The 27118-nt window shown below is 38.8% G+C and overlaps 1 protein-coding gene across 2 annotated transcripts in view; it reads left to right on the plus strand.

The window, feature by feature from the left end:
- Nucleotides 1–2629: 2629 nt before the first annotated feature.
- Nucleotides 2630–27118, plus strand: part of nectin3b (nectin cell adhesion molecule 3b) — a 56803-nt gene continuing 32314 nt past the window's right edge. Inside the window, exons 1-5 of one of the 2 annotated variants that reach the window (XM_038296916.1) lie at nt 2630–2822; nt 19569–19916; nt 20998–21297; nt 22510–22627; nt 26577–26728. In XM_038296916.1, the coding sequence (XP_038152844.1) occupies nt 2684–2822; nt 19569–19916; nt 20998–21297; nt 22510–22627; nt 26577–26728 (1057 nt within the window). In that variant the 5' untranslated portion in view covers nt 2630–2683. The remainder of the gene's footprint in view (nt 2823–19568; nt 19917–20997; nt 21298–22509; nt 22628–26576; nt 26729–27118) is intronic. The other variant, XM_038296922.1, reaches the window with a different exon arrangement.

Below are 27118 nucleotides of genomic sequence, written 5' to 3' on the forward strand. Positions count from 1 at the left end.
ATGAAAGGTTGCAGACCCCTGGTCTATATAATGGGTCTGGATTCTGATTTATTTAATTTAACTAACTGTTTTCAAATTGCGTTCCATAAATATATTTGTTTAAAAATCATCATCATTATTTAGGTGTTCTTATTTTTCATTTTGATGGTGGGTGGTGGCTCAGACTGGAACCCAGCCTAAGGCCTTTCTGATTCAAAAAATTTAAGTTTACAGTATTGAAATGTTTACTACTCTTTACTTAATTTTTTCTCTTGGTATTGTATAGATATATAAATAAGATATACTTTAATAAAAGTTTGTAAATGTACTGAATTAAACTGGGTTTAAAATGTTACCTTCACTTTTTTGGGTAAATTCTGTAGGTCATTTTTTTTTTTACCGTGTAGGAATTTATGGGTTTGAATTTTTGCAAAAAAAGATCTGGCAACATTTCAGTCTCTAGATGCACTGAGCTGTAGAGATTAACCCCCAAAAGACCCCAAATGTACTTTGATGCAGTACATTTACAAAAGACGTGCAGCTATGAATGAGGCAAAACTAGTTTCCACCAAGTATTATTGTTAACCCTAAATGTTTACCCTAAATGTAACACGAGGTCTGCAGATGCTACGTTGGTGTGGCTTGTAGGTGCTGAACGGGGGAGGGAGAGGGGCAGTGTCTGTGTCAATGGGGTCTCTGGGCCTTGTTGATGGGGCTGGTAGTGGATGGGAAGAAACTGTTCTTGTGAAGTGAGGTTTTGGTCCTGATAGACCGCAGCCTCCTGCCAGAGGGAACTGTCGGAAATAGTTTGGGTGCGAGGGATCAGCCAAAATCTTCCCTGCATGCCTCAGAGTCCTGGAGGTGTACAGATCCTGGACAGATGGAAGATTGCAGCCAATCACCTTCTCTGTAGACACGATGACATGCTGCCCTTGTCCCTGGGGGTTGCACCAGAGTACCAGATGGTGATGGAGGAGGTGAGGATGGACTCAATGATGGAGGAGTAGAAGTGCACCATCATTGTCCTTGGCACGTTGATTTTTTTCAGCTGTCCCAGAAAGTACAGAGCTTACAAAAATCATTAAATGACCAAAGAAGAAAATAATGCTAATATTAGACAAAAAAAAGTTTCAAGCCTACATTTGAAATATTTATATTCATTTTTTAATGAAATATTATTTTTTAATTACATTTAATTAATATTTTTCGATAAATTTATAATTTTTTAATGGGACGTTTCGTTATCTAATTGTGCTTGTAATATATTTATCATGTATTACATACATGAGAAAGACTTAAATCTACTTATTCAATGCGACAATAACATTGTTGTATTCAAAGATTTGCTTTGCTCCTCCATACACCTCAAGGATCTACACCACAAACACGGTGGCAGCATCATGTCTTTTGAATCCATCTGGACAGCTGATCGGTGCAAGACGAAACATCCAAACAACATTTTAAATAAATCAATGCTTTTTTGGCTCATTGGAAAGAGGAATAAGCAAAAGTCAGTCTGTTGATATTCACAGCTGGATGTGAGATCCCTCCAAATGCTGTGGGGTGACTTTATGGATGGTCTGGAGATACAACAAAGAGTAAACATAAATATATTCAAAAAGATGTTAAAAGAATATAAAACGGTTTTTGGAAGATAGAAGATAGCTAAATTTATGTCGAGTGGATCTGAGATGGATATTTTCATAGTCTAATTTGTAGTCTATATTGTTGTAATATTTTAATGTTTTCTTCATTTGTATGAATTCTTAAAGTTTTAAAGTTACAAGTTTTAACATCCTCCAGCTTGTAGTTTTTTTTTTTATTTGTTAGTTTTCCAATTTGATTAGTTGGTATAATCATTATTTCTTGTTTTAAATTATTCTTTTGTTTGTTTGTTTTTAGGTGTTTTATCCTAATTTATAAGTTTGAAAATTGTATTTCTTTCATTTAATCCAGAAAATCACTTTAGCTTTACTTTTAGAGTGAATTTTGTTCTGTTAAAGCTGCAGGCAAAGAATATATTTTGTGAATGGATACCTTGAAAAAAACTACAATCAAGAAATGAAACTAGTATTAACATCAATGCTTTCTTAGATTTTATTATTTTAATTTCTCTTTTTCAGATTGTGTTTAACAGATTGAATTCCCTTCTCTTTGGTCTCAATACAAATGTTGAATGAATAGAAATATGTCTTTGATCCTCACTCCAGAGGAAAGCAATTTTTTTTAAATTAATGCAATTTGTGAAACTCAATCGGAAAAAGATATGATATACAAAATAAAATAAAAAAAGGAAAAATATAAAATTTCTTAAAAAGTTCATTGCTTTTTTAAAGTTTAATTCATGAAATGTGAAAAGGGGCATTTTTTTTTTTTTAACATCTCTGTTTACTAAATGTGTTTGCAACAATAATGGAGCAAAATTCAGTCCATAAACATTCTGCCAGCTTCTAAAATAAACTAATTACAAAAAGATAATTTCTTTACTTTATGTTCGTATTTTCATTTAGGAAAAAGGCGAAGGAAACGGAAAAAAAAGGCATCTGATGAATCAATATCCGTGGAATTATCAACAAAGATGACGTAATGGGAATATCAATGGACCCTTCCTGGAGGGGGAGGCTGCCGTGGATGTGGAGCCAGTGTCAGTGTCAGGTGTGCCCGCGGCCTCCCCCCTCCTGCCGGCCCAGATGGTACAGTCCACATGCGGTTCGGAGATGTTGCTGAGGAGCTTCCAGTCTCCAGCGCTCCTCTGCCAGGGATGCTTCGCGCGCTTCTCTTCACGATGCTCTTTTCTGCGCGGAGCCGCGGCTCGCTGCTTTTCGTTCTCTTCGTCATTTCAGGTGAGTCCCGCTGTATTTTCATTTATTTAAAAAAAAAAATGTATTTTATGTTCCAACCGGCGCGCGAACAGAAGTTTTGGGGGGAAGCATCAGAGCGAACCAGCCGGTACCGACAGCTGGACGCCGCGGCGAGCCTCCGCTCCAAGTTTCTGAGCCGCCGGCGTTCAGAGGCTGAAACTTGGTACCAAGTTCGCTTCGGAAGAGCGGAACCTCCACGGCTGATGGTGCCACCGCGGGAGGGGTTACTAAACACGGTGGCTGTGCCTGATTTAAAGCATCAATTAGCCAGCTGGAGACCTCTGCAGGTCCAGTTCTACACTCTGCTGGGAAACCACCTGCTTTGACCGAGGAGCTGGGGAAGTTTGAGAACCCCCCATCCCCCCTCCCGGCATGAGGGTCAGCCAGCATGAGCCTGGGGTGCCTCCTGAGCTCATTATGGTTTAATCTGAGGGGGCATTTGACTAACTCCACCCAGAACTTAGTACCCACTGATTGAGCTGCTGCAGGCCGGACGCAGCGCTGAGGATTCGGGTCCAAGCTCGGTTCTGATAAACGCACTCTGGATTTAAATAAGAAAGGAAAAATATTATGCACTGACAGGCTTTATGGGTTTATTTTTAAATATCAAAAATAGTAAAGAACTGTAAACCATTTCAGTTGTTTTATAGAGCATATTAAAGCTGATTTGCTGCACACTACGGTCAGCTGGCTGAAAGGAGGCAGCTACTTCAGCAGCTGTGGGCTGTCATTGTGTTAATGTGACTGGGGGAATTAAAACATGATTAATATTGTTTTTCAATCTGGATTATGGAGGACGTGTAGTACCATTATTGTTGAAAAGAACATTTTGTGCAAATTAAATGAAAGAAAATCCGTTCATCCATTTTCCGTCACCATTATTCCTGCTGGGGTCACGAGGATAGCTGGTGCTTATCTCCAGCTGTCTACAGGCAAGGTGGGGTACAGCCTGGACAGGTTGCCAGTCCATCGCAGGGAAACGCAAAAACAAACACACACTCACACCTAAGGGGAATTTAGAGAAGCTAATTAACCTAACAGTCATGTTTTTGGACTGTGGGAGGAAGCCAGAGTACCCTGAGAGAACCCACACATACTCGGGGAGAACATGCAAAGCCCATGCAGAAAGACCCCTGGACCGGGAATCAAACCCGCAACCTTCTTGCTGCAAGGCAGCAGTGCAACCCACTGCTCCACTGAGCAGAAATTAAATTGAAGAAAGTGTAATCCAGAAATAAAACATTGAAAAACATGCTTTAAAAAAAAAAGATTTTTAGAGGAACTTAGCTGCTTTGTCATATTCTTTTTTTCATGTTTTATTTTTCGTTTTGATTAATCAAACGTTTTCAAAATGTTTTTTTTTTTCATATTTCTTTTCAGATTGAGTTTTACAAATTTTTATTCTTTTCTCATAGTGTTTAGATCACATTCTCTTTACATGAAGCCCAATCCCAACACTGCTAATGTGCTTCTAGAGCTGCAACTAAAAATTATTTCTGAAATCATTTTAATCTGTTGTTTAATTTTTTTTTAGATTAATAATCGGATATAGAAAGGTTCTTTAAAGTAGACTTTTTCGGTAAATGAAACAAGTGAAACTAAAAATGTTCCACCTAAAGAGTTCTGGACTGACAAATTTTTTTTAATATCTTAAATGCTAAATGTTTATATATTTTTTACGATCTTGGTATAATTCTTGCTCTGAGTGGGTCACTCTTTCAGCTAAAGGCATGCTTTAGTCTCTATACTCCAGTTAACGATTAATCGATTACTAACTTAGTTGACGATTATTTCAATTATTGATTAATCTGATTGTTTTCACCCTACTCCAGAGGAAAGCCCGCCCCTAGAAAGAAAAAAAAATGTAAACTGTAAAAAAAAAAAATGTAAAAAGAATCTCTGACAAAACAAAATTTGGAAGAAAAAAAAACAATGAACAAAAACAGCAAAATTAACCTTTTTTCTTTTAATCCAGAAGTTTTTCAAAACTTAATTTTCAGGAATGTATTCTTTTTTTCTTAATCAAAATGTTTTTTCGCTTCCAAAATATAATGAAACAACATTTACTCCATAATTTTAAGATGTTGGCTGCAAACTCCTATAAGTGGTTTGAAGTAACTTTTCAAACCATATTAGTATGTAGTGAATTTTCTAAGCTAAATTGGGGCCTTAAATTTTGTTTAAAATTCCTTTTTTTTCCCCAAGCAATAAATGATTTGAAACTGAGGTTTTTGAGATGGAAGGAAAAGCTTTAAAACTTTTAAAACTGACGATGTTTAAACCAGTTTTAGATTTTTATGTACAATGGCCCCTCCATATGCAGGCAGGTACATTTTTCATTTTAAAAAGTGCCATCAAAAGTAAAAACACCCTGATTTAGGCCTCAAAGACACTTTGGGAAGGCAAAAGATGTGTTAAATATAAGCTAATGCTACAGAATTGGCTAATATTAACGTAGCCAGAAAGAACCAACCAACCTGCTGTTCCTGTTGGTGCAGAATCCTTATGTTGTTAGCAACGTAACAGGAGAAAAAATATATATATTTTAGGGCTTAAACAATTAATTGAATTAATCGATTATTGAAATAATCGTCAACTAATTTAGTATTCGATTAATCGTTAAAGCTACAGTGTGTAATAATTACAGGGATATAAAGTCAGAAATTGAATATATTATACATAACTATGTTATTTATCATCACCTATGAGCTCAGCCTTTTAACCATAATATTTACGTTGCCTTAGAATTCGTTATTTATAATTACATAGGAGCGGGTCTCGCAGCCATGGAGGCTGACATCTTTGCGCTACGGCAGCGCAGAAGCAACAAACTAGCGATTGTGAGATCGCCCATTACGCTCGAAAGTAACTACGGCAAGTTGAGAGATTAACTGAGACGGTACTGAACAATAGATGGCAGTATTATGCCTGAGAAGCGTTTAGTCTGCCTGAAACCAAAGAAGAAGAAGAAGCAGGTATACTGCGCTTCAGTAACAAGAAAGGTGATCAAGGCGGCAGGCGTGAGTGACTTTGCAAACTGTTTGGCACTGTGTTGCCAAACATCAGACGAATGGAGGATCATGCCTACTCTGTATCACAACGAAAAGCGGCGGACACCGAACCCCCATCATCTAAGAAGCGGAAACACGACGAGAATAAACGCAAGCGTGACAAGAAACGGCAAAAAACACGGATCAACATTGGCACGGCATTTACACGATGGAAGGCACTGACGGAGGAAAAAGGTTTTCAAAGTGACGCTCAAGTTGCCAGTTTTCTCTTGGACAGGTAAGGCCACAGCTTCATAAAATTACCACAGCTGATAGTGGCGTGTGTGAGTGTGAGAGAGACAGATATATGAAGCTGCATATTAGCGAGCTACGGATATATACCTCGGTTACTTCTCTCCGGCTCCTTTGGAGATCTTCAATTCTTTCCTCCTCCGCTATAGTCAACCCCCGCTGGCACCTCTCTCTCGCCTGGCCCTGGCTGCACGCCCACCCCGCCCTCTCTGCCCTCTTCTTTTCCCTCTTCCTCGCGTTGTAACCCCCGTGCCACAAACAAGACTTGGACTCTGTAAACGGGGAATATATACCGGTATTCTTCCAGCGAACACAATCTCGCTGTTAAACTAATGACTACAATTACTTCGTCTGTTTATATCACCATGCAAAGCAGCTCACCAAAACGTCACAACGATGTAGAATAAAAATAACGGATATATTTATTATTATCAAATCTATACCCTACACAGACTAATGAAATACTATCTGTAAAATTATCTATGTAAACAAACCTCATTAACTGAGAAGGTAGGTGATTCCGACGTCGTGGAAGACATTTTGTCCCGTAACGCTCGCCGTATTGTTGGGGGGGAGAAGCGGTGGGGGGGAGATGTTCATGTTGCTGCAGTCTGCAGTCTGGACGTTAGATGTCGCTGAAAATTACACACTGTAGCTTTAACTGGAGAATAGAGACTCTTAAACGGGCCTTTATCTGACAGAGCGACCCACTTAGAGCAGTTGTTATACCAAGATGGTAATACAATTTATAAAAATTTTGCATTAAAGATAAAAAAACAAAACGATTATCTGTCAATATATTTTATCCAGAACTCCTCAAATGGTAAAGTTTGAGTTTCATTTGGTTTAATTTCGTAAAAAAAATTTCTTTAAAGACGTTTTTGCTTTCTGATAGTTGATCAACAGAATAATCAATTTGCAAAAAAAATTATTAGTAGCACCCCTAATGTATTTGGACCAGTCAAAATTTATAAAACAAGTATTTATATACAATGTTTATCAGTTAAAAATGGATGGTTTACAGCGGCATTGGCAGGAGTTTGCCCTGCAATTGGAGGGTTGTCGGTTTGAGCTCTTGCTTTCAGTGTCGTTATGTCCTTGGGCAAGACACTTCCCCCTCATTGCCTACTGTTGGTGGTCAGAGGGCCCGATGGCGCCAGTGTACGGCAGCCTGGCTTCAGTCAGTGAGCCCCAGGGCAGATGTGGCTACAATGTAGCTCACCACCATCAGTGTGTGAGTGAATGGGTGAATGACTGAATGTAGAATAAAGCGCTTTGGTCAAGTCTCCTGACTTGTAAAAGAGCTATATAAGTACACGCCATTTACCATAAATTAATACTTTCATTCTACACCACTTTAGATGCTCTGTAGACGTTTTAGTTTTGAAAATTTAGAGTTTTCTTTAAAACATTGTTGCTGCAACCTTAAAGAAAAAAAAAAACGGCAACATATAAACAGGAAAAATTTGCCAAAGTTTTCCTAAAGAATGGTTCATAAGATTACTGGAGGCTTGATAAATCTTAAAGAAACATGTTTTTTTATGGTTGCCTTTCCCTGAGCGTGCTGCCCTGGGTGGGAAGCCGTAACCGCTTACAGTTTTATCTTCCTCTACAGGTTTGTGCTCTTCAGGATCCTCCACTTCAGTGCTGTGGAGGGAGCGGTACAGTGACAGGAACACTTGGTGATATTTTCTCCTGGAAGAAAAACCGCAGACATTAAGAGTCGCCCAGATGTTGTTTGCTGCATGACTGAGGGTTGGAGTTCAGGGCCAGAGTCAGGTGTTTCTTTCGGTTGGTCTAGTTAGTCTGCTGCAAATTTCAATGAAGGCTTTGACCTTCTGCTTTCTTTAATGCTAAATAGCTGTTCCTGTTGATCCCAACCATGTCTTAAAGTGGTACCCGCCCTTTTTGTTGAATTATGTTTTGTAATACTTCTGTTTAAAGCAGAATTTTTGTACTATCTCTGTTTCCTCTCTTTAATACTTTACCTTTGAACTGAAATTGTAGAAATGTTCAATTTGAACCAAATATGTTTGGTTTTGTACTCATGCACTGAGTACATATGTGGTTACCATTTTTAAAAAACCTGTCCAGCTTACACTAACACTCTTCAGTGTAGTAGTTGTTGCAGTGGGAAGGTGGCCATTTTTAATTTCAGTATATGTTCAAAACTGAAGATGAAATTCAAAAGACACCTTTTTTTTTCAAACACCTTTCTGAGGTTTTTAGAGAAGCAGATCAGTGAGCACATCCAGAATCTGTTTTAAATACATTTCTAATCATAATAAGTTTTTCAAATGTATTGAAATACCAGGATGTTCCTGTCTGTCTTGCTGTGAAGCTGGTTAGTGTATGAAGCTAAGTAGTGGTGTATAGCGTGCTGCTCTCTGTAGTGAAGGAAACCTGGAGGCAAAACAATGAATGGTGTTTCCAACACTGGACACACGCTTAGTCTTCTTTGAATCCAACATACATGCTGTCTAATATCTGTTTGTTGCTTTTGTTTTAAAGTTGTTAACCGAAGGTCATCAGTAGGGATGTCCTGATGCAAGTTTAATTTCTGATAAGATACTGCAGCTGAATATTGGCAGATCGCAGTGTTCTCCCTGTACGGTATCGGCAGGTAAAAGACGTTAGCCCTGGCTGCTGCAGACGGGCTAACATTAGAACTTTTTTTTTTTAATTCTGCACTAAATAAGTAAATGGACCGTATAGTGATGCTTAAAAGTATAATACTCTCTACTCAAATTATCTTAAAACGTACTTTTATAGAACAACAGCAACAGAAAAGAGAACTTGTAACTTAACGCTCTGCAAGCGCATGCACTGCTCCTGCCGCAGTGCATGCTGGTACAGCTGTCAGTCTGGAGAACGGACAAGTCTGCTCTGATGCATGCTGGGTACAGAGGGAGGGGCCAGAACAACATCCAGGATTGAGGATTTTAAGTTTTACAGAGACTTTTACAAAAAAAGTGAGAAACTACATATAATTATAATGAACATTTCAGCAACATTTTAACATCCATGATGTAGTTCATTATAGTTTTGATTCTGATAGGTTTGAACTCCATCCTCCCACATATTAAAAAAAAAAAAAATGCTAGAAGAAGCCCTGTTGTCCAGGTTTTGCTTCATCTTATGACACTAGATAATCCTGAAAGTTTTTGCAGAAAACAACTTTATGCTGCTTTTTTGTATCATGTTAATAGCATGTCCACTTGCAGAGGTTGGCTGGTACCATGTTCTTGAATGAAAGAACCCTAAAAACCATTTTAGCAGTCTGAATCTGGTGAACTCCCTCTCTTCCCCTGCTGCATCTTGTATAAAGAGCATTTTTAGCTGAGATGCTTTAGAAGTTGTATTTTCAAATGAAGAAACCCTGTTATGGTTCAGTTCTGTCCTCCAACTCAAGTCTCTAATGAATCAAGATTGAATGTACGCCATCTAATCTGTCTACACCACAGATTACTCTAGGTGATTAATGCAGATAATTATAGTTAGGCTTAATTTAATTATCTTAATCTTTTGTAGAACATCCAATACATCATAGAAAAAACTATGAACCACTTTAATTTTTTTTAAAGGAAAACAAGAAGAAATGGCTTCACTCAAGTAATGTAGAATATCAAAAGTCTTGGGACGTGCTTCGGTGGTGCAGTGGTTAGCGCACACGACCCATAGTCCTCGGCCACATCGAGGACTAAGGCCTCTGGTTCGAATCAGACCAGTGGTCCTTTGCCACATGTCTCTCTCCGACTCTCATACCCCTCTCCTTTCAGCCTACTGTCCTAAAAACGAGCTACTGTACTAGTGCTGTTAAAAAAATAAAGAAATAAAGTCCTGTTCTTGCTTATGGATGGCTTTCAGAACAGCCTAGACAGCCAGTCATTAATAAGGAAACTAACAAGGGGAATCATTTATCGTTTGCTCAAATAAATTTGCATTTATTAAACTATTAAGGCTGTTTTAGTGTAACAGTGTCTGGAAGACTTGAGTCCTCCATCTAGATGCTAAGCCTAGTCTAGGTTCTTAGTTTTTGGTGGAACTTTGGTCTACGACCTAAGCTTAAACATCCATCTTTGAGCTAGGCATTAGTTGGTGCCAAAATATATTCCAGGAACCAGTTTCAGAGATTTTTTATTTATTTTTTCCAAGCAAAAATCATGTTTTGGAGAAAAAAATGTAATTGAGAAAAGAACCTCCAAGAAATATTTGGAGAGTAACTTTGCTGTTTTCTCATGTTTCATTTTTCCAAGTTTTTCTTATTTTCATTTTTTCATTTTTTCATTTTATTTCCTCTAGAGCAAAGGCCTAGGGGGTCCACAGAGGCACCATCTCATTCACAACACCTGACCATCAACGAGTAATCAGAATCAGAAATACTTTAATAATCCCAGGGTTAAATTACTTTCGTTACATTACTCCATATGTAATAAAGTAACCAGGTTGATATAACACAATTTTATACTATATATGCAATTAGGGGGTCCCCGCTCCACCTCGCCATCAGTTTTGGGGTCCTTGGTCTGGAAAACGTTGAAGAACCCTGATGTAGAGTGAGGAGCAAAGATGCATTTTTATTGGTCTGCGGGGATGTTGGCAACAACATTTTTATCAATCAGTGCCAGTTCACGGCGTGGACGTAAATGGGGATGCCCCGAAATGAAAATTCTTGGCTGAAGTTAAAAACGAAAAATTAGGAAATCATGGCCAAAAACTGAAACACCGTAACAAGTCAAGGTAAATATTGAAATCATAGCATTTTTGGCTACAATGTCTACTAACTATTAAGAATCTAATATTTTCTTTAAACTCAAGGCATTTCTATAATTTATTCAATAAGAATAGTACCAGAATTTTTATCACTTATATATTTCTTTTCATGCCCATTTTTAGCAGAATCACTGGGAAACATGTTTGCCACAGAGGGGGCATGTTCGGTGTTTGTTTCCTTTGCGTCACACATTCTTCTCATATGCATAATGCTGATGGGGAAGTTTGGATTTCTATGGCATTTTTGGCGAAAATCTGTGCATCCCTAGACATAAATGATTGCCTTCTGTGCAAGTCGAAGTTCTGATTCAAACAGTCACCGTATCCCTCCCTTGTATTACGTCCATGAATAACACCGAGGGAGCTAAATCCGGTTTCCTTATACCCTCTCAATGAGGAGTTCCAGGAATCCTCACAACAAAGCAAATGCAATGTTTTTAACTGGTTAAATATATACTACTCCACCACAGAAGTTCTGTTGATCTAATTTCCAAGAAAATCTTATTGTTTTTAAGAAAAAGCTGTAGCTTTAACCTTTAGCAGGAGTAATACACTGACTTTTTCCTTCTAACACTATAGGTGACGATAATGTACTTAAGGTGGGTGTTTCACCCTATAGAAGGGAGGAGAGTTGCAGCTAGGAAAAGGATCTATTCATACGCGTAGAAGTAAGAACTTCTATTCATTTTGATAAAATTCTAGTTTCTACAACAAGCTCTTTCAAGGTCATGAAACCAATCAAAGCCTGGAGGGAAACGTCTACATGCTGGTGGTTGGTGAGGAAAAAAAATCCTATTCATCCATTTTTTACAATCGATATCAGAAAGGCGTATTGAGGCTGTCCCAACGGAAATTTAATGCAATTGTATTAAATCCATGGATTCAGATCCACCAATGTTAGCATTACCATTAGTCCTCAGGGGAGGGAGGTAACCGGAAGATATTAGGTCTGTGGTTTTAATGCATAAACAGAAGCTAAGGTTTAGGTTTCTTCCAAAATGTTTGGTGCAAACTTGACCTTTTTTGCATTGGACAGAATTTTATTGAAAAAAATCTAAATGATCAAGTAAACAAAGGTGCAAAAAGGAGGCTTAAACATCTCTAAAAACATTGGTTAGGTTTAGGGGTGAGTATTGGCATGGGTTCCAGTGGCACCTCCAGAAATGTTTCATAGGGGTGGCCAGATGGGGAAACTAAAAATCTTGGGGTGGGACACTGAAACTAAAAGCTGTAATTTCAGGGTTTGAATCTCCCTGTAAAAATCACAAAGACTTAAGTACTTACCTACTCGTATCGTAATTTATTATTTGATTTTATATATTACGTAGCTGGCTGTGCATTGTGGGATGAAATGCTAAATTAATGCTACTGCAATTTACACTGACGAGTGGGGATGCCAGGGCATTGCACAGGGTGGCTTTGGCCACCTCTAGCCACCCACTGGTGGCGCCATTGATGGGTCCTGCACTACAATACGTGTCGAAGTACTTGGGTCCCGATACGATATTATCACGATATTGCTATATCACTATATATTGCAATATTTTCCCCTACTATCAAATTAAAAGCAAAGACAAAAGCAAGTTCTGTAAATGTTCATCAGAAGACATTAATTATTTAGTTATCTTGGTATCCATCTTTGGTATTTTTGAGTCAATCCACATCTTCCAGTGTGACTGTCTCAGCTACAGATGGTGGTGCGCCGCATAGCAAAAGGGCTCCACTGCACCGCCTGCTGGAGTTGCTGTGAAGGAGTAGCCCCTTTTCCCTCGTTGTTTTTGGTAAAAATATCTTGTTTTTCAGATCAATATTATCAGCTGAAAGACCGATATTATATTGTGCAGCCTAAAAATCACGATATATCCCCAAATTGATTTATTTTTCTTTCCTTTCCCACACAAGCCTAGTTGGAGTTAATTTATGTAACCAAAAAACCAAAATTGGAACATAAATTAATGTCTGAATTTAACAAAACAGATTCTAACATTTGGCTGAAATAACCATCTTATGGGGAAAAAAAATTATTCGTCCAAATTGTTTGGACCCAATATTTACCCGTAATGTATTTCTGCTGTATTTTCCCTTCAGTAAATATTCTTCTCTGCTGTTCCTCCTCATTTCTAAGGCAGTTTTCTTTACTATCCAACTGGTCAACTCTTTGTGTTGCTCAGTTCACTCTGAACACAGCTTTAGTTTAATTTTCCATCTAGATCCATTGCGGATCTACCATAGATCCGTTAACTGAAACTGATCTCTGCTGGCCATGTCTAGTTTTCTCCTCAGGGGTTTGTTTCTGATTAGCCTCCCGGTTCTGTTTATTACAGCCATCCATAACATGGATTTTTGACTTTTGCCATCACCTAGGTGGTAAAAATGCTGACCAGTTTCTTTGCAAAGAAAAAAAAAAATCTGCCCCCAACTTAAAATTGAATCACATAATCGAGTCGGTACTTGGTGCCTCAGTAATAGCCCAGCTGTTGAATGTGTTTGACATTATAAAAGTGATTAGTCAGTCACATGAGATCTGATGGTCCTCCTTATCATTCCCAGCAGGTTCTGTCTCTCCCACCCCAACACTAGAACCACCTACTCTTGAATCTCCACTTTCACCAAGACAAGCTGCCCTTTAGTGCGATACACATGCTAATACACTTACTGCCACATAAGTGGCGCACGTGAAGGCAATATTGACTAAAGTGAGAACAAGCGGCATGTCCCCAAGGAGCAATCTGTCCTTGATGGCAGAACTGTAAGGAGTTTCCTACTTTGAGGTGAATGTGCAAAAGCAGAAACCTGTCTGGAGTTTTGTTTTTTTCTCTCTTTAGGTTATAATAAGAACTCCTCTCTGGGTCTCTAGGGGTTAGAAGGTAGGGATGTCAGGGTAGGAAGCACATTGGATCAGTTGGATGATGCTCTTAGCATCATCGCTCTTCTTGCTGAGCTGAAGAGAACAAGGACACAGTTATGTAAGCTTGTCATCATGTCTCCAATAAAAATTTAATTCAGTGGCTGTACAGCTAGCAGGAGATATGCTGCCCCCTGCTATCATGGTCTATTTCTCCTCCTTTTGTACCACCGTTTTTTGGGTGCATAATTGGCTTTTTATTGATGGAAGTGGATTGCTTCCTCTGTGGTGTTTTGTTGTATGGAGCTGGATTTAGGTTTGGGATTTTTATGCTCTCATTAGCTAACAAACGGTTTTCTGTTTGTCGTGGAGGTCTTTGGCTTAGCCTACTTGGCAAAGGACCAGAGGGATTATGGATCAGTTTACAGTCCACCACACTGGCATGTTTAGATTTTAGATGTTTGTTTTTTCTTTTCTTTAGTCAGCATGTTCACTGAGCGTATACCAGAGCGAGGAAAATAAAGTTTGGATGAAGCCATTCCTGAATGCAAACTATAACTTTTTTATTTTTTTTTAAACTATAGGTTTTTTTTCTTTTAACTTTATTGATTTCAAAGAAAATGAATTTTACAAAATATAGTCATTATATCTTGATGCTGATTTTTAACATCCCAGAAAAGATAAGTGAACTTCGGCATCATAATGGGTAAACGGTTACAACGAACAAAATGACAAATGGAATCATGCAAAAAAAAAGGAATACAAAAATAAATACTGCAGAATGGGAGAATAGAGAGAGAATGAAGATGTCCCCAAGTCCTCCAGCAGTCTAAACCTATAGCAGCATAACCATAGAGATAGCTCAGGATAACCTTAGCCGCTCGAACTATAAGCTTTATTAAAAAGGAGAGGTTTAAGCCTTGCCTTAAAACTTTTTTCTTTTCTTCTCATGCCTTTATAAGTGCCTTTTATAGAATATTCCTCTGATTTATAAACAAACTTTTGTATTATGCTAGAAGTGTGAACTGTAAAATGCAATTTGTAAATAATTAAATTATTAACACAATCTCAAAAGTAGAAACTGTAGAATAAAATATATTAATAAAGACCATTTGAAAGAATAGAATCCAAGAAAACAGCAAAAACTCCCAATACAGTTTTTTTTTTTCTTTTTCTTTTATTATACATTTTTTTCAAAATTTTATTTATGGATTGCATTGTCTTTAAATTTCCATTTACAAAACAATTTTTTCCATCTACAAAATACAGATTTTGGCCTTCAAAAATAATGGAACAAAATTTCCCCCATATGCTTGGGTTCATCACACCCGGTCGTCACCATAATGTGACCCATTAGAGGGTTCTTCTCCGTGTTCCTCTTAGCCTCTGCGTCTGTGCAGTGGAAAGCCGGAAATGGGCTGCATGGATAACAGCAGAGCTCTTTAATGGACACACTGCCGGAAAGTCTTGGCTGGAGCTCTGACCCATCCTGTTCCTAGATGGGTGAATATTTTCCTCCTGAGTCGCTGTGAGACAGAAATGAGTTCTGCTTTGGTGGGACAAAAAACTCCAGGTTCCTCCTTCAAATCAACTAATCTCTGCTGTTTATCTGAGCTTTGCTGAAGCGGATCATCTATGCTTTAAAAAAACAACATAACCCACACTGATTTATGCATCTATAAACAAAATCTACCAGCATTTAACTAATCTGTATATTAAGAGATAAGGACGGTTTATGGTTTGGTTTCAGGGAACTTTCCGCCCACGGTGCCCATTTTTGAAGACCTGTCCTTCGGTCAGTGACTGAACAGTTTCTGGCAAAACAACAAAAGAATATTTGGAGGCAGTTTCCAGACCAGTGCAGCCGATTTCAATTTGCGGCCATGTTTTTCTCTTGACATCTTGTTTCAATTAGGAATTTAATGAAAGGCTCAGAGTGTGTGGTTGTTACTGTTCCCATTGTGGTTCAGGTTAATATTGTAATTCCTGTGTTGTCTTTGTATTTGAATCTGATGTTTCTGCTGGATGCGTCTCTGACGCGCTCCTTCCTCTCCTCTCAGCCCTCTTTTCTTCTCCTAATGATGATGTCATCGTGTTTGCATATCTCTTCCCTTCATTTCTCCTACTAGAGAAATGAAGGGAATGAGCAGACTGTTCTCCTTTTTATCCTCTGGACTTTGGTTAGTAAAGCACCAAGTCATGCAGCCTTTCTCCAGGCAATGCAGCCCGTTGGTGGGTTATACAGGTGCTGGTCATAAAATTAGAATATCATGAAAAAGTAGATTGATTTCAGTAATTCCATTTAAAAAGTGAAACTTGTATATTATTTTCATACATTACATACAAACTCATATATTTCAGATGTTTATTTTGTTTAATTTTGATGATTACAAATGACAACAAATGAAAATCTCAAATTCATCATATCAGAAAATTAGAATATTACTGAAGACCAATAAAAACAAAGGATTTATAGAAATGTTGGCCAACTGAAAAGTATGAACATGAAAAGTATGAGCATGTACAGCACTCAGTATTTAGTTGGGCCTCCTTTGGCCTGTATTACTGCAGCAATGCGGCGTGGCATGGAGTCGATCAGTCTGTGGCACTGCTCAGGTGTTATGATAGCCCAGGTTGCTCTAATAGTGGCTTTTAGCTCTTCTGAATTGTTGGGTCTGGTGTATTGCATCTTCTTCTTCACAATACCCCATAGATTTTCTATGGGGTTAAGGTCAGGAGAGTTTGCTGGCCAATTAAGAACAGGGATACCATGGTCCTTCAACCAGGTACTGGTAGCTTTGGCACTGTGTGCAGGTGCCAAGTCCTGTTGGAAAATGAAATCTGCATCTCCAAAAAGTTGGTCAGCTGCAGGAAGCATGAAGTGCTCTAAAACTTCCTGGTATGTGGCTGCGTTGACCCTGGACCTCAGAAAACACAATGGACCAACACCAGCAGATGACATGGCACCCCAAACCATCACTGACTGTGGAAACTTTACACTGGACTTCAAGCAACGTGGATGAAGTGCCTCTCTTCTTTTCCTCCAGACTCTGGGACCTTGATTTCCAAAGGAAATGCAAAATTTACTTTCATCAGAGAACATGACTTCGGACCACTCACCAGCAGTCCAGTCCTGTTTCTCTTTAGACGCTTCTGACGCTGTCTGTGGTTCAAGAGTGGCTTGACACAAGGAATGCGACAGCAGAAACCCATGTCTTTCATACGTCTGTGTGTGGTGGTTCTTGAAGCACTCACTCCAGCTGCAGTCCACTCTTTGTGAATCTCCCCCACATTTTTGAAGGGGTTTTGTTTCACAATCCTCTCCAGGGTGCGGTTATCTCTCTTGCTTGTACACTTTTTTCGACCACATCTTTTCCTTCCCTTCGCCTCTCTATTAATGTGCTTGGACACTGAGCTCTGTGAACAGCCAGCCTCTTTAGCGATGACCTTTTGTGTCTTGCCCTCCTTGTGCAAGGTGTCGATGGTCGTCTTTTGGACAACTGTCAAGTCAGCAGTCTTCCCCATGATTGTGTAGCCTATAGAACTAGACTGAAAGACCATTTAAAGGCTTTTGCAGGTGGTTTGAGTTAATTAGCTGATTAGAGTGTGGCACCAGGGGCCATCAATTTTGAACCTTTTCACAATATTCTAATTTTCTGATATGATGAATTTGAGATTTTCATTTGTTGTCATTTGTAATCATCAAAATTAAACAAAATAAACATCTGAAATATATGAGTTTGTATGTAATGTATGAATATAATATACAAGTTTCACTTTTTAAATGGAATTACTGAAATCAATCTACTTTTTCATGATATTCTAATTTTATGACCAGCACCTGTATATTCCTGCATTCAGGTCAGAAGGATGGAGAGTTTTTATTATTTTGTGATGAAGAACTCTGTAGTCTTCATCACTAAGCTGCGTTATTTGTTCTAGGTCCTCATCTTTGAACTGATGCCATAATATGTCAGATGGTTCAGATATGAAATGGATTTTAACATCAATAAAACACTTCTCCCTTGTGGTACTTTTGACCTCTTTTCTGTATTTCATCTATTCTCTGTATTGCTGTGAATCTAGATGATTTTAGTACTTTTTTTTGCTAATCTATTGTCAAAGCTCCTCTTCTTCCTCCCTCCTATCCTTTTCCTTCTTCTATCCTGTCTTCCTTCTTCCTACCTCTCAACTGGAACAACATGGATCCTTCCAGTGATCTATAAAGTGTTTTCAGAGGATCTTTCATTTTAGAGTAGCACAAGTTCATTGTCACAATGATCCATAATTAAGATCTTGATCTGATCTACCATTCCAAGTTTTAGCAGCTCCTAATCCATAAACGAAAAATAAAAATATATTATGTACTTTCTAGATGATTAAGCATATTGAGCTGTCATGTGAGGGTTTATGCATAATAGTTGTTCTGGAATATTGGTCTAAAGCTATAGATCTTTATCTCTGCATCACTTCTTTTTCTGTGCGACATATCAAAAGATAAAACATCTTTATCGCGAAGATGATGGGGGGGGGCATTTTTTTTTTTTTTTTTTTCCTGCCTAATAAACTATTCAGTAACTATACTGGAGACTTAGTTATCTGCTATTTAAACTGGGTCAGGAGAGTAGTTGGTTTTACTTATCGTTGCAGGTCAACAGCCAAAGACGGAGAAATTATGGGTAAGACATTTAAAAGCATTTTCGAAGAGCTTCAGCAGCGGTACCGTCGTCTCAGATTTATAGTCCCAACACTGCAGATATATTGGAATCTGAGCTTAAATGTCAGCCAAACCCATTTACACAGGGACAGATAAAACCTTTCAATAAACCAAACCTTACCCGCCACATATCTGACTCGGTAACCATTGAATAAACTATTTTCATTCATTTCAAACAAAACTATTCACATACTTGAATTATATGAAATTTGAATTTGCCACTGTTTGGCGCCATTTCCCTTTTACCTCTGAGCACGGAGCAGCCGGCTTGCTTGGATTCGCAATGAATCATGGGATACCCAAGGCTACGAAGGATACAGCTGACCTGTCCTGTCCAAAAAGAAGGCTGTGTTTGTCGGCCGCAAAACGACCTCAGCGCTGCGCAATGACGTAAGCAGTTGACTAATCTGGCCTTCTCAGGACGCAGCCGCTGGATTCAAACTCAGCACATGGTTCTGCGCTGGCATTAGTTCTCTTGTATGCAGCGAGCTTTTGCTTAATGACCTGTGGTGCCCTCTAGAGGACTGCAGTAACATTAAACCTAAAGCAAGTGCCTGTTATCAGTTAATTTGAATCTAATAAAACAATCAACAATCATAAGTCAATCATTTCTTTAATCCTTAGTATTAATTCAAATTCTTAGGATTCAATTATGATTCTTTGTATTTAGAATAGATTCTCTTCAGACTGTATAGTTATGCAATATATTGTTGTTAGTATTATATTAAAGCTCTGTTATTATTTGATAAAATCAATTTTTTAAGAGTAGATCTTTGAGCCATTTCGCCCAGCTCCTTATGTCAACATTCAATAGTTAATAAAGTAATGGTATTTAAGGGCAGATGTAAGGAAAAGTGGAATATGCAGTTCTTAAAATATGTGTTTATATGAATGGATCTTTAGGAATTATTGCCAGAATCTGAGTTTTTCTTTTTCTTTTTAATTAATACGCCCCTAGATGTTTGTGTTTTGTATTTTTTATTTTTTATTTTTTTATGAAAACTAGCATTCCCTCACCTTTTAAAGTCTTAAGCATAGATCTTATTGAAGCCAGTTTGCCGATATCGCTTGTGTTCTGTGTCTTTTGGCAGGTGCCGTGTGCAGTCAGGTGGTGGTGCCTAAGAGAGTGAGAGCTGTGCTGGGAAAGAACGTGACTTTAGACTGCCGGGTGGAATTTGGCACAAACCTTACTCTGACTCAGAGCTCCTGGGAGCGCCGCCTACCTACAGGCCCGGTCACGGTGGCCGTGTATAACCCAGACCTCGGCACCTTCATCCCTCCAGAGTACATCAACCGCTTGCATTTCCGCTCGCCCTCCTCTCATGATGCCACCATAGTACTAGGAAACGTGGGCTTTTCTGACGTGGGGATCTACACCTGTAAGGTGGCTACGTTTCCTCTGGGAAACACTCAGGCCTCTACCACTGTTAGTGTGCTTGGTAGGTGTCGGAATCCCTTCTCAATCCAATATTTTGTTTGATTTTAATTAATGGTGTTTGTTTAAGTGCTTTATTAAAATTGAATATCAGCAGTTCAGGAAAGATTTCTGAAGAAGCTCAACTTCTGATTTCAGTTTCTGTTGGACCTCTTTTCGAACTGCTGCAGCCTTAGAAAGTTTTTTTAGTGGACTTTTGGCACAGCTCCTAAAGCTGTATTCTCCATCACTCTTGAAGTTTTTTTTAGATTCCTGCCGTTTAATAGGCCGGAAAAGAAAAGTGTGCAATTGACCATAAATAAATCTTGATTAAGTCACCAAGGTTGTCTTTGTGAAGTAGTTGTAGCTGCTTGTTCTGATTTAATATTTCAAAAAAAGATTTGATTTTCTCCTTCATGCATTCCTTTCAAACTTCATTTTACAGATCATATTTTCTTGAATTTCAAGCCGTATACAAATGCTCACAATGACCAATAATAATGTTGTAGGTTATTATTTTATCCCTACAAAAAACAAAATCGCTAAAAGTTTTAGCTTTTATTTAGGTTTGAAAAATTCTCTCTCAGGCCAGGATTTGATGAATTGAAGCTGTTTTGGACTGACTGGTCTTTTCTCTCAGTCATAGCTTTGCATTTCAGAGTGACCCCAACAGTAGGTTTTTAGATTAAGTCTTTTTTTTGTTTACCTGCAGAACCTCTTTCATCCTTTTTAGGTCTCTCCTGCTAAATAAAATCCTTAAGAGCAAACAAACACAAATCCGGCATCACCAGTTTAGTCAAGGTCTCCTACGCCCCCCTATTAGAATCATTGGTTCACTTTGTGAGCAATAACAAGTTCAAGGGCTGTGTTTTCATTTTTACTGAGGAGATTACTCATTTTTCATTTGAGCTCGGAGTTGTCACCACACAGAGTGGCTGCGTTTGCATCCATCCAACCAGCCCGTTTCTACCAAACACGCCATGGCTGTAGCAGAAAGCAGAAAATCAAGCTTATTCAGTAATGATAAACGTGATGAAAGCATTATAACACCACCCCTCAGGGGTTGTCTTTTTAGAATTTAATTGTCTTCTCCATTTGTTAACCAGTGGAGCCAAAGGTCTACGTTTCTGCTGGCTCAGCTGCCCTGATCGATGGTGGCAACGACACTGTGGTGGCCACCTGCATCGCTGAGCGAGCCCGGCCCCCCGCCGAGGTGTCCTGGGAGTCCAACCTGTTCGGTCAGTCGGAGGTACAGCTGTTTGACGATGTCAACGGCACAACCAGCACACAGGTGCGCTACATCTGGCAGCCCACACGCCACATCCAGGGCCACGCGCTGACCTGTGTGGTCCGTCACCCTGCCCTGCAGAGCGACTTCAGGATCCCCTACCAGCTCAACGTGCAGTGTAGGTTTCAGTCACTAACGGGACGCATTGAGAGTTAATGTAATTTCTACCTGTTTTCAGACACTTAATTTGGTTAAAGGAATAGTACACCCAAAACATGATTAGCCTTCATTTTCTACTCACCCCCATGCTGAACAACACTCTGGAGTACTTTTTTGATATCTCAAATGCATCTGGAGATCTGGGAGGCTTCTTGCTGTCTGCTGACATTCAAATAATGGAGGTCTATGGTGCCCGAGACAGAAAGGTCCATAAAAGTCCACAAAAAACGTGTCAATATTCCTCCATACTGGTCGTCCAATGTATTCCAAGTGTCCTGAGTGGGTAGCATCCAGAATTTACTCAAAACGAAGTCATTTAGAATGTTTTTAGAGCATAAACAGTAGTGTATAGGATTTCCTGAAAGCGCGCACATGCGCAATCACGACGCTACGGAAGCCGGCAGACCAAACCAGATGAAAGTGCGCATTCAGCGTCTGCTCTTCCAATAATGCAAGCGTAGAAGAAGAAATGTGCCGTTTACCTGTGCAAAGAAAGAAACAACGAAAGAAAAATGTCTGAGGACTTCAGTGTTGAGGAAGAGCATGAGTTCTTTGCCGAGCTGAATGCGCTGGTTTGGTCTGCCGGCTTCCGTAGCGTCGTGATTGCGCATGTGCGCGCTTTCAGGAAGTCCTATACACTACTGTTTATGCTCTAAAAACATTCTAAATGACTTCGTTTCGAGTAAATTCTGGATGCTACCCACTCAGGAAACTTGGAATACATTGGACGAGCAGTATGGAGGAATATTGACAGGTTTTTTGTGGACTTTTATGGACCTTTCTGTCTCGGGCACCATAGACCTCCATTATTTGAATGTCAGCAGACAGCAAGAAGCCTCCCAGATCTCCAGATGCATTTGAGATATCAAAAAAGTACTCCAGAGTGTTGTTCAGCATGGGGGTGAGTAGAAAATGAAGGCTAATCATGTTTTGGGTGTACTATTCCTTTAAAGTTTGTCTTTTTAATAATCAGTTATTTTTCTTTCATTCACACTGTTAATATCCTGAACATGACAGCGAGGCTACCCTCCTCCTGTATTAAAAAGGATTCAAACCACAGTTAATCAGAAGTGGTTTCCATATCAGAGTTTGAATCCAATCCTTAATGATTTTTCTCCAACATTGCAAACATTTTGTTTAAAGTTGTTTTTAACCTTTATTTTTAAATCAGTTGCTCCAGATATATCCGTTGTTGGTTATGATGGAGACTGGTACGTTGGCCGAGAGAACGTCCAGATGACCTGCAAAGCTAACGCCAACCCACCGGCTCATCACTTCAGGTGGATCAGGTGTGTTTCTGTGCCTTTAAGTTTCAGTCTTTAGTTAATATTTGCTATAAACTAAACAACTGGGCAGAAGATCCTTATGTCCATGTCTAAAGCTCTAAATCTGTCAGTCTTCAAACAGCAAAGCGGCCCAGTCAATGACTTGTGTGAAATAACAAAAATGGAGTGATTATTTTTTTTAGCAAAAAAATTTAATCCAGAAATGAAAATTCTTTTAATTTTTTTTCTTTTCTTTTCACATTTCATTGTTTCAAATTTTAGGTTTTATAATTATTTGTTGTTGTTTTTTTATAAGTCACACCCACTAAGTTTTTGTGACAAAACTGGAAATGTTGATATACAGGTGCTGGTCATAAAATTAGAATATCATGAAAAAGTAGATTGATTTCAGTAATTCCATTTAAAAAGTGAAACTTGTATATTATATTCATACATTACATACAAACTCATATATTTCAGATGTTTATTTTGTTTAATTTTGATGATTACAAATGACAACAAATGAAAATCTCAAATTCATCATATCAGAAAATTAGAATATTGTGAAAAGGTTCAAAATTGATGGCCCCTGGTGCCACACTCTAATCAGCTAATTAACTCAAACCACCTGCAAAAGCCTTTAAATGGTCTTTCAGTCTAGTTCTATAGGCTACACAATCATGGGGAAGACTGCTGACTTGACAGTTGTCCAAAAGACGACCATCGACACCTTGCACAAGGAGGGCAAGACACAAAAGGTCATCGCTAAAGAGGCTGGCTGTTCACAGAGCTCAGTGTCCAAGCACATTAATAGAGAGGCGAAGGGAAGGAAAAGATGTGGTCGAAAAAAGTGTACAAGCAAGAGAGATAACCGCACCCTGGAGAGGATTGTGAAACAAAACCCCTTCAAAAATGTGGGGGAGATTCACAAAGAGTGGACTGCAGCTGGAGTGAGTGCTTCAAGAACCACCACACACAGACGTATGAAAGACATGGGTTTCTGCTGTCGCATTCCTTGTGTCAAGCCACTCTTGAACCACAGACAGCGTCAGAAGCGTCTTGCCTGGGCTAAAGAGAAACAGGACTGGACTGCTGGTGAGTGGTCCAAAGTCATGTTCTCTGATGAAAGTAAATTTTGCATTTCCTTTGGAAATCAAGGTCCCAGAGTCTGGAGGAAAAGAAGAGAGGCACTTCATCCACGTTGCTTGAAGTCCAGTGTAAAGTTTCCACAGTCAGTGATGGTTTGGGGTGCCATGTCATCTGCTGGTGTTGGTCCATTGTGTTTTCTGAGGTCCAGGGTCAACGCAGCCACATACCAGGAAGTTTTAGAGCACTTCATGCTTCCTGCAGCTGACCAACTTTTTGGAGATGCAGATTTCATTTTCCAACAGGACTTGGCACCTGCACACAGTGCCAAAGCTACCAGTACCTGGTTGAAGGACCATGGTATCCCTGTTCTTAATTGGCCAGCAAACTCTCCTGACCTTAACCCCATAGAAAATCTATGGGGTATTGTGAAGAAGAAGATGCAATACACCAGACCCAACAATTCAGAAGAGCTAAAAGCCACTATTAGAGCAACCTGGGCTATCATAACACCTGAGCAGTGCCACAGACTGATCGACTCCATGCCACGCCGCATTGCTGCAGTAATACAGGCCAAAGGAGGCCCAACTAAATACTGAGTGCTGTACATGCTCATACTTTTCATGTTCATACTTTTCAGTTGGCCAACATTTCTATAAATCCTTTGTTTTTATTGGTCTTAAGTAATATTCTAATTTTCTGGTATGATGAATTTGAGATTTTCATTTGTTGTCATTTGTAATCATCAAAATTAAACAAAATAAACATCTGAAATATATGAGTTTGTATGTAATGTATGAAAATAATATACAAGTTTCACTTTTTAAATGGAATTACTGAAATCAATCTACTTTTTCATGATATTCTAATATTATGACCAGCACCTGTATAAGCCGCACCGGGCTATGAGCCGCTGATCTATTGAACTGTCTCCCCCCAAACCTGTAGGGGGAGCTCTACATATAGCCCCTGCAGTAGGGACGAAGAAGAATGCTAGCTCCCGTTAGCTTGTTGGATTGCAGCAGTAAGAGCTTCTACTGAAAGATGGGGCTCAGCTCTTTATTTCAGCTCTGCAGGAGTTGCGCTCAGTCTCTACATAGCTTTAATGCAGCAAATAAATCGCAAAATGTGTGAATTTGGGACATTTGTTCTCGGTTGTGCCTGCTGCTAGCATGTTCTTGTGCTAAATGAAAATTGGCTCCTTATTCTTTCATTTCCAACTTTGACTTCCCTCTCTTACAGTTAAGAAAAATCAACAGAAAAGCTGCACCTTCTCAGAAGCCGGGTGGTTCAAAGCGTGGGAAAAAAAGTAGCAGCTTATAGTCCCGAAAATTCGGTAATTAATTTCCCAACATGGTGAAATCCTTAATCAGAACGCCTCTATATGTGACCAGAGTGAGCTACTGGCATAGCAATTCTTAAAGTCATAATACATGACTCTTTCTCATTAAGAGCATAATTTAAGGCTTTTCTGCAAACACACCCAACTCAGCTAAAGATTTGGTAATTTGTTAATGGAAACAACCTGAATGTCCTGTCTATCCCCAGTTATACAAAAAATAATTTGTTAGATTCAAAAGCGTTTAATAATTTCAACATTGCAGCTAGAATTTTTGGTATGATGCTAATTGGCAACGCTAGGCATCTGAGGAATAAAAGATTTTTAATTTAACTAAGTTGACTTTTTTTTTTTATAAATACCAGTTTGGTCAGACAAGTCCAATATGAATTAAGTCCAGACGTGCATTTTTGAACCAAAATCCCTTTTTAAAATCCTCTTATGTTTCAACTTGATCTAATTTGTGGAAAGTCGACTCGAATGTCCATAAGCTGCAGGGCTTCTTTGCATTATAGAAAATGTCAAATTGTTCTCTCAAAAATCTTTTTTTTTTTTTTTTTATCAGTAGCTTTTTAAATCTAGCAAAAATCGTAAACATGTCTGTGCTGCACCTTCTATGAGCTGCTATACATTTTTTTTCTATAAAAAAAGCAGTGATAGATTATTTTTATATCTTTGATTCAAATTCAGCTAAATATTGAATAATTTAATATATATTTTATAAATATTTCATAAATCGTTCTTGCATTATGGTTTGAAATTATATGATTTCTAATTGATTCATTATCATTTGAAGTTACATTAAATAAATTAAAAAAGCAATTGACATGCTTTTGTATTTGTACTCAAATTATACATATTAGTATTTTTACTTCTCTGAAAAGCTTAATTCCTAAAATCAAAAATAACTTTCAGAATTTCGGTCAGATGTTGTCTATTTTAGTTGTAAAAGAAATTGATAAGCCTGTATTTATTCATTTTGTCCTTTTTTAATTTTTTCCATTCTTTTTTGGCAATTCATTGGCTTTTTCAGCCGGTCTCTCTGTGTATCTTTGCTACTACATGAATCATGTGTGTTTTACACCCCAACAACTGAATCGGATAAAAACACATTTTATGGTATATTTGTACCAGAGGAATGTGTATAAACCAATATTTGTATTGGACATAAACCATGTTGGCTGGACTTAAAAATCATTAAGCCTATTAAGCATTTCAGTTGTCTAAAATTGGACAGTTTCTGGTACCAGTTCAAACTTACCAAAATATGAAGGCCCGGCGGTCTGGGCAAGGACAGCATTGCAGTAGTAAAAAAATATATATATATTGTCTTGGCTGCTTATGATGGAGACGTTTCTTTTTAAAATCTGGTTCTTGTATGTGTCCTGTATGAATGCCGCCCTGGGTAACCGCCCATATGGCCTGCAGCGGAAAAAAAATGTTCAACCTGAGATTGACTGAGATCTCATATTTAACATCTGATTAGTTGTTACTGCTGGTGATTGATTCCTCTCTAATGTCTTTTTTATTTTATTTTGTGTATTGCAGATTGGACAATGAAATGCCAGAGGGCGTGGAAATGAGAAACAACACTTTGCTTTTCCTTCGTCCTCTTCACCGGAACGACTCCGGCGTTTACAGGTGCGAGGTTGCCAACGACATTAACCTCCGCAGTCGAGATGTGCGCATCCTCATACAAGGTGAGTGTAGATTTATAGACTGGAGCAGAGCGCTGCGCACGCGTGTCCATCATAGAGGGCATGACTGGGCCAATGTCCTTCCAGCTGAAATGTGACACCCTGCCTCTCCAAGCCGTTGTGTATGAGGCGGGTGTGTGAAGCAATCATCCGTGCTGCACAGAGCTGGTCTTAACTGCATGCCTATTAGCCATGATTAACATGAGGCCTCCAGATGTTGAAGCAGGGAGTCCCGGGGTCAAACAATCGTCATTTAATTCCTCCTAAGTACCAGAGTTCACCGCCTCTCTGCTCTGACATGATGCCTAAGTACGTCCTGTCTGTGAGGTGTGCGGTGACCCTGGTCCTCTGGCCCCTCAGCCTGTGGAAACTCTCTTCTTGAATGAATCTGTG

This window comes from Cyprinodon tularosa, unplaced genomic scaffold, assembly GCF_016077235.1.
Source record: "Cyprinodon tularosa strain WSP-4 unplaced genomic scaffold, ASM1607723v1 ctg110, whole genome shotgun sequence".
Taxonomy (NCBI): Eukaryota; Metazoa; Chordata; class Actinopteri; order Cyprinodontiformes; family Cyprinodontidae; genus Cyprinodon; species Cyprinodon tularosa.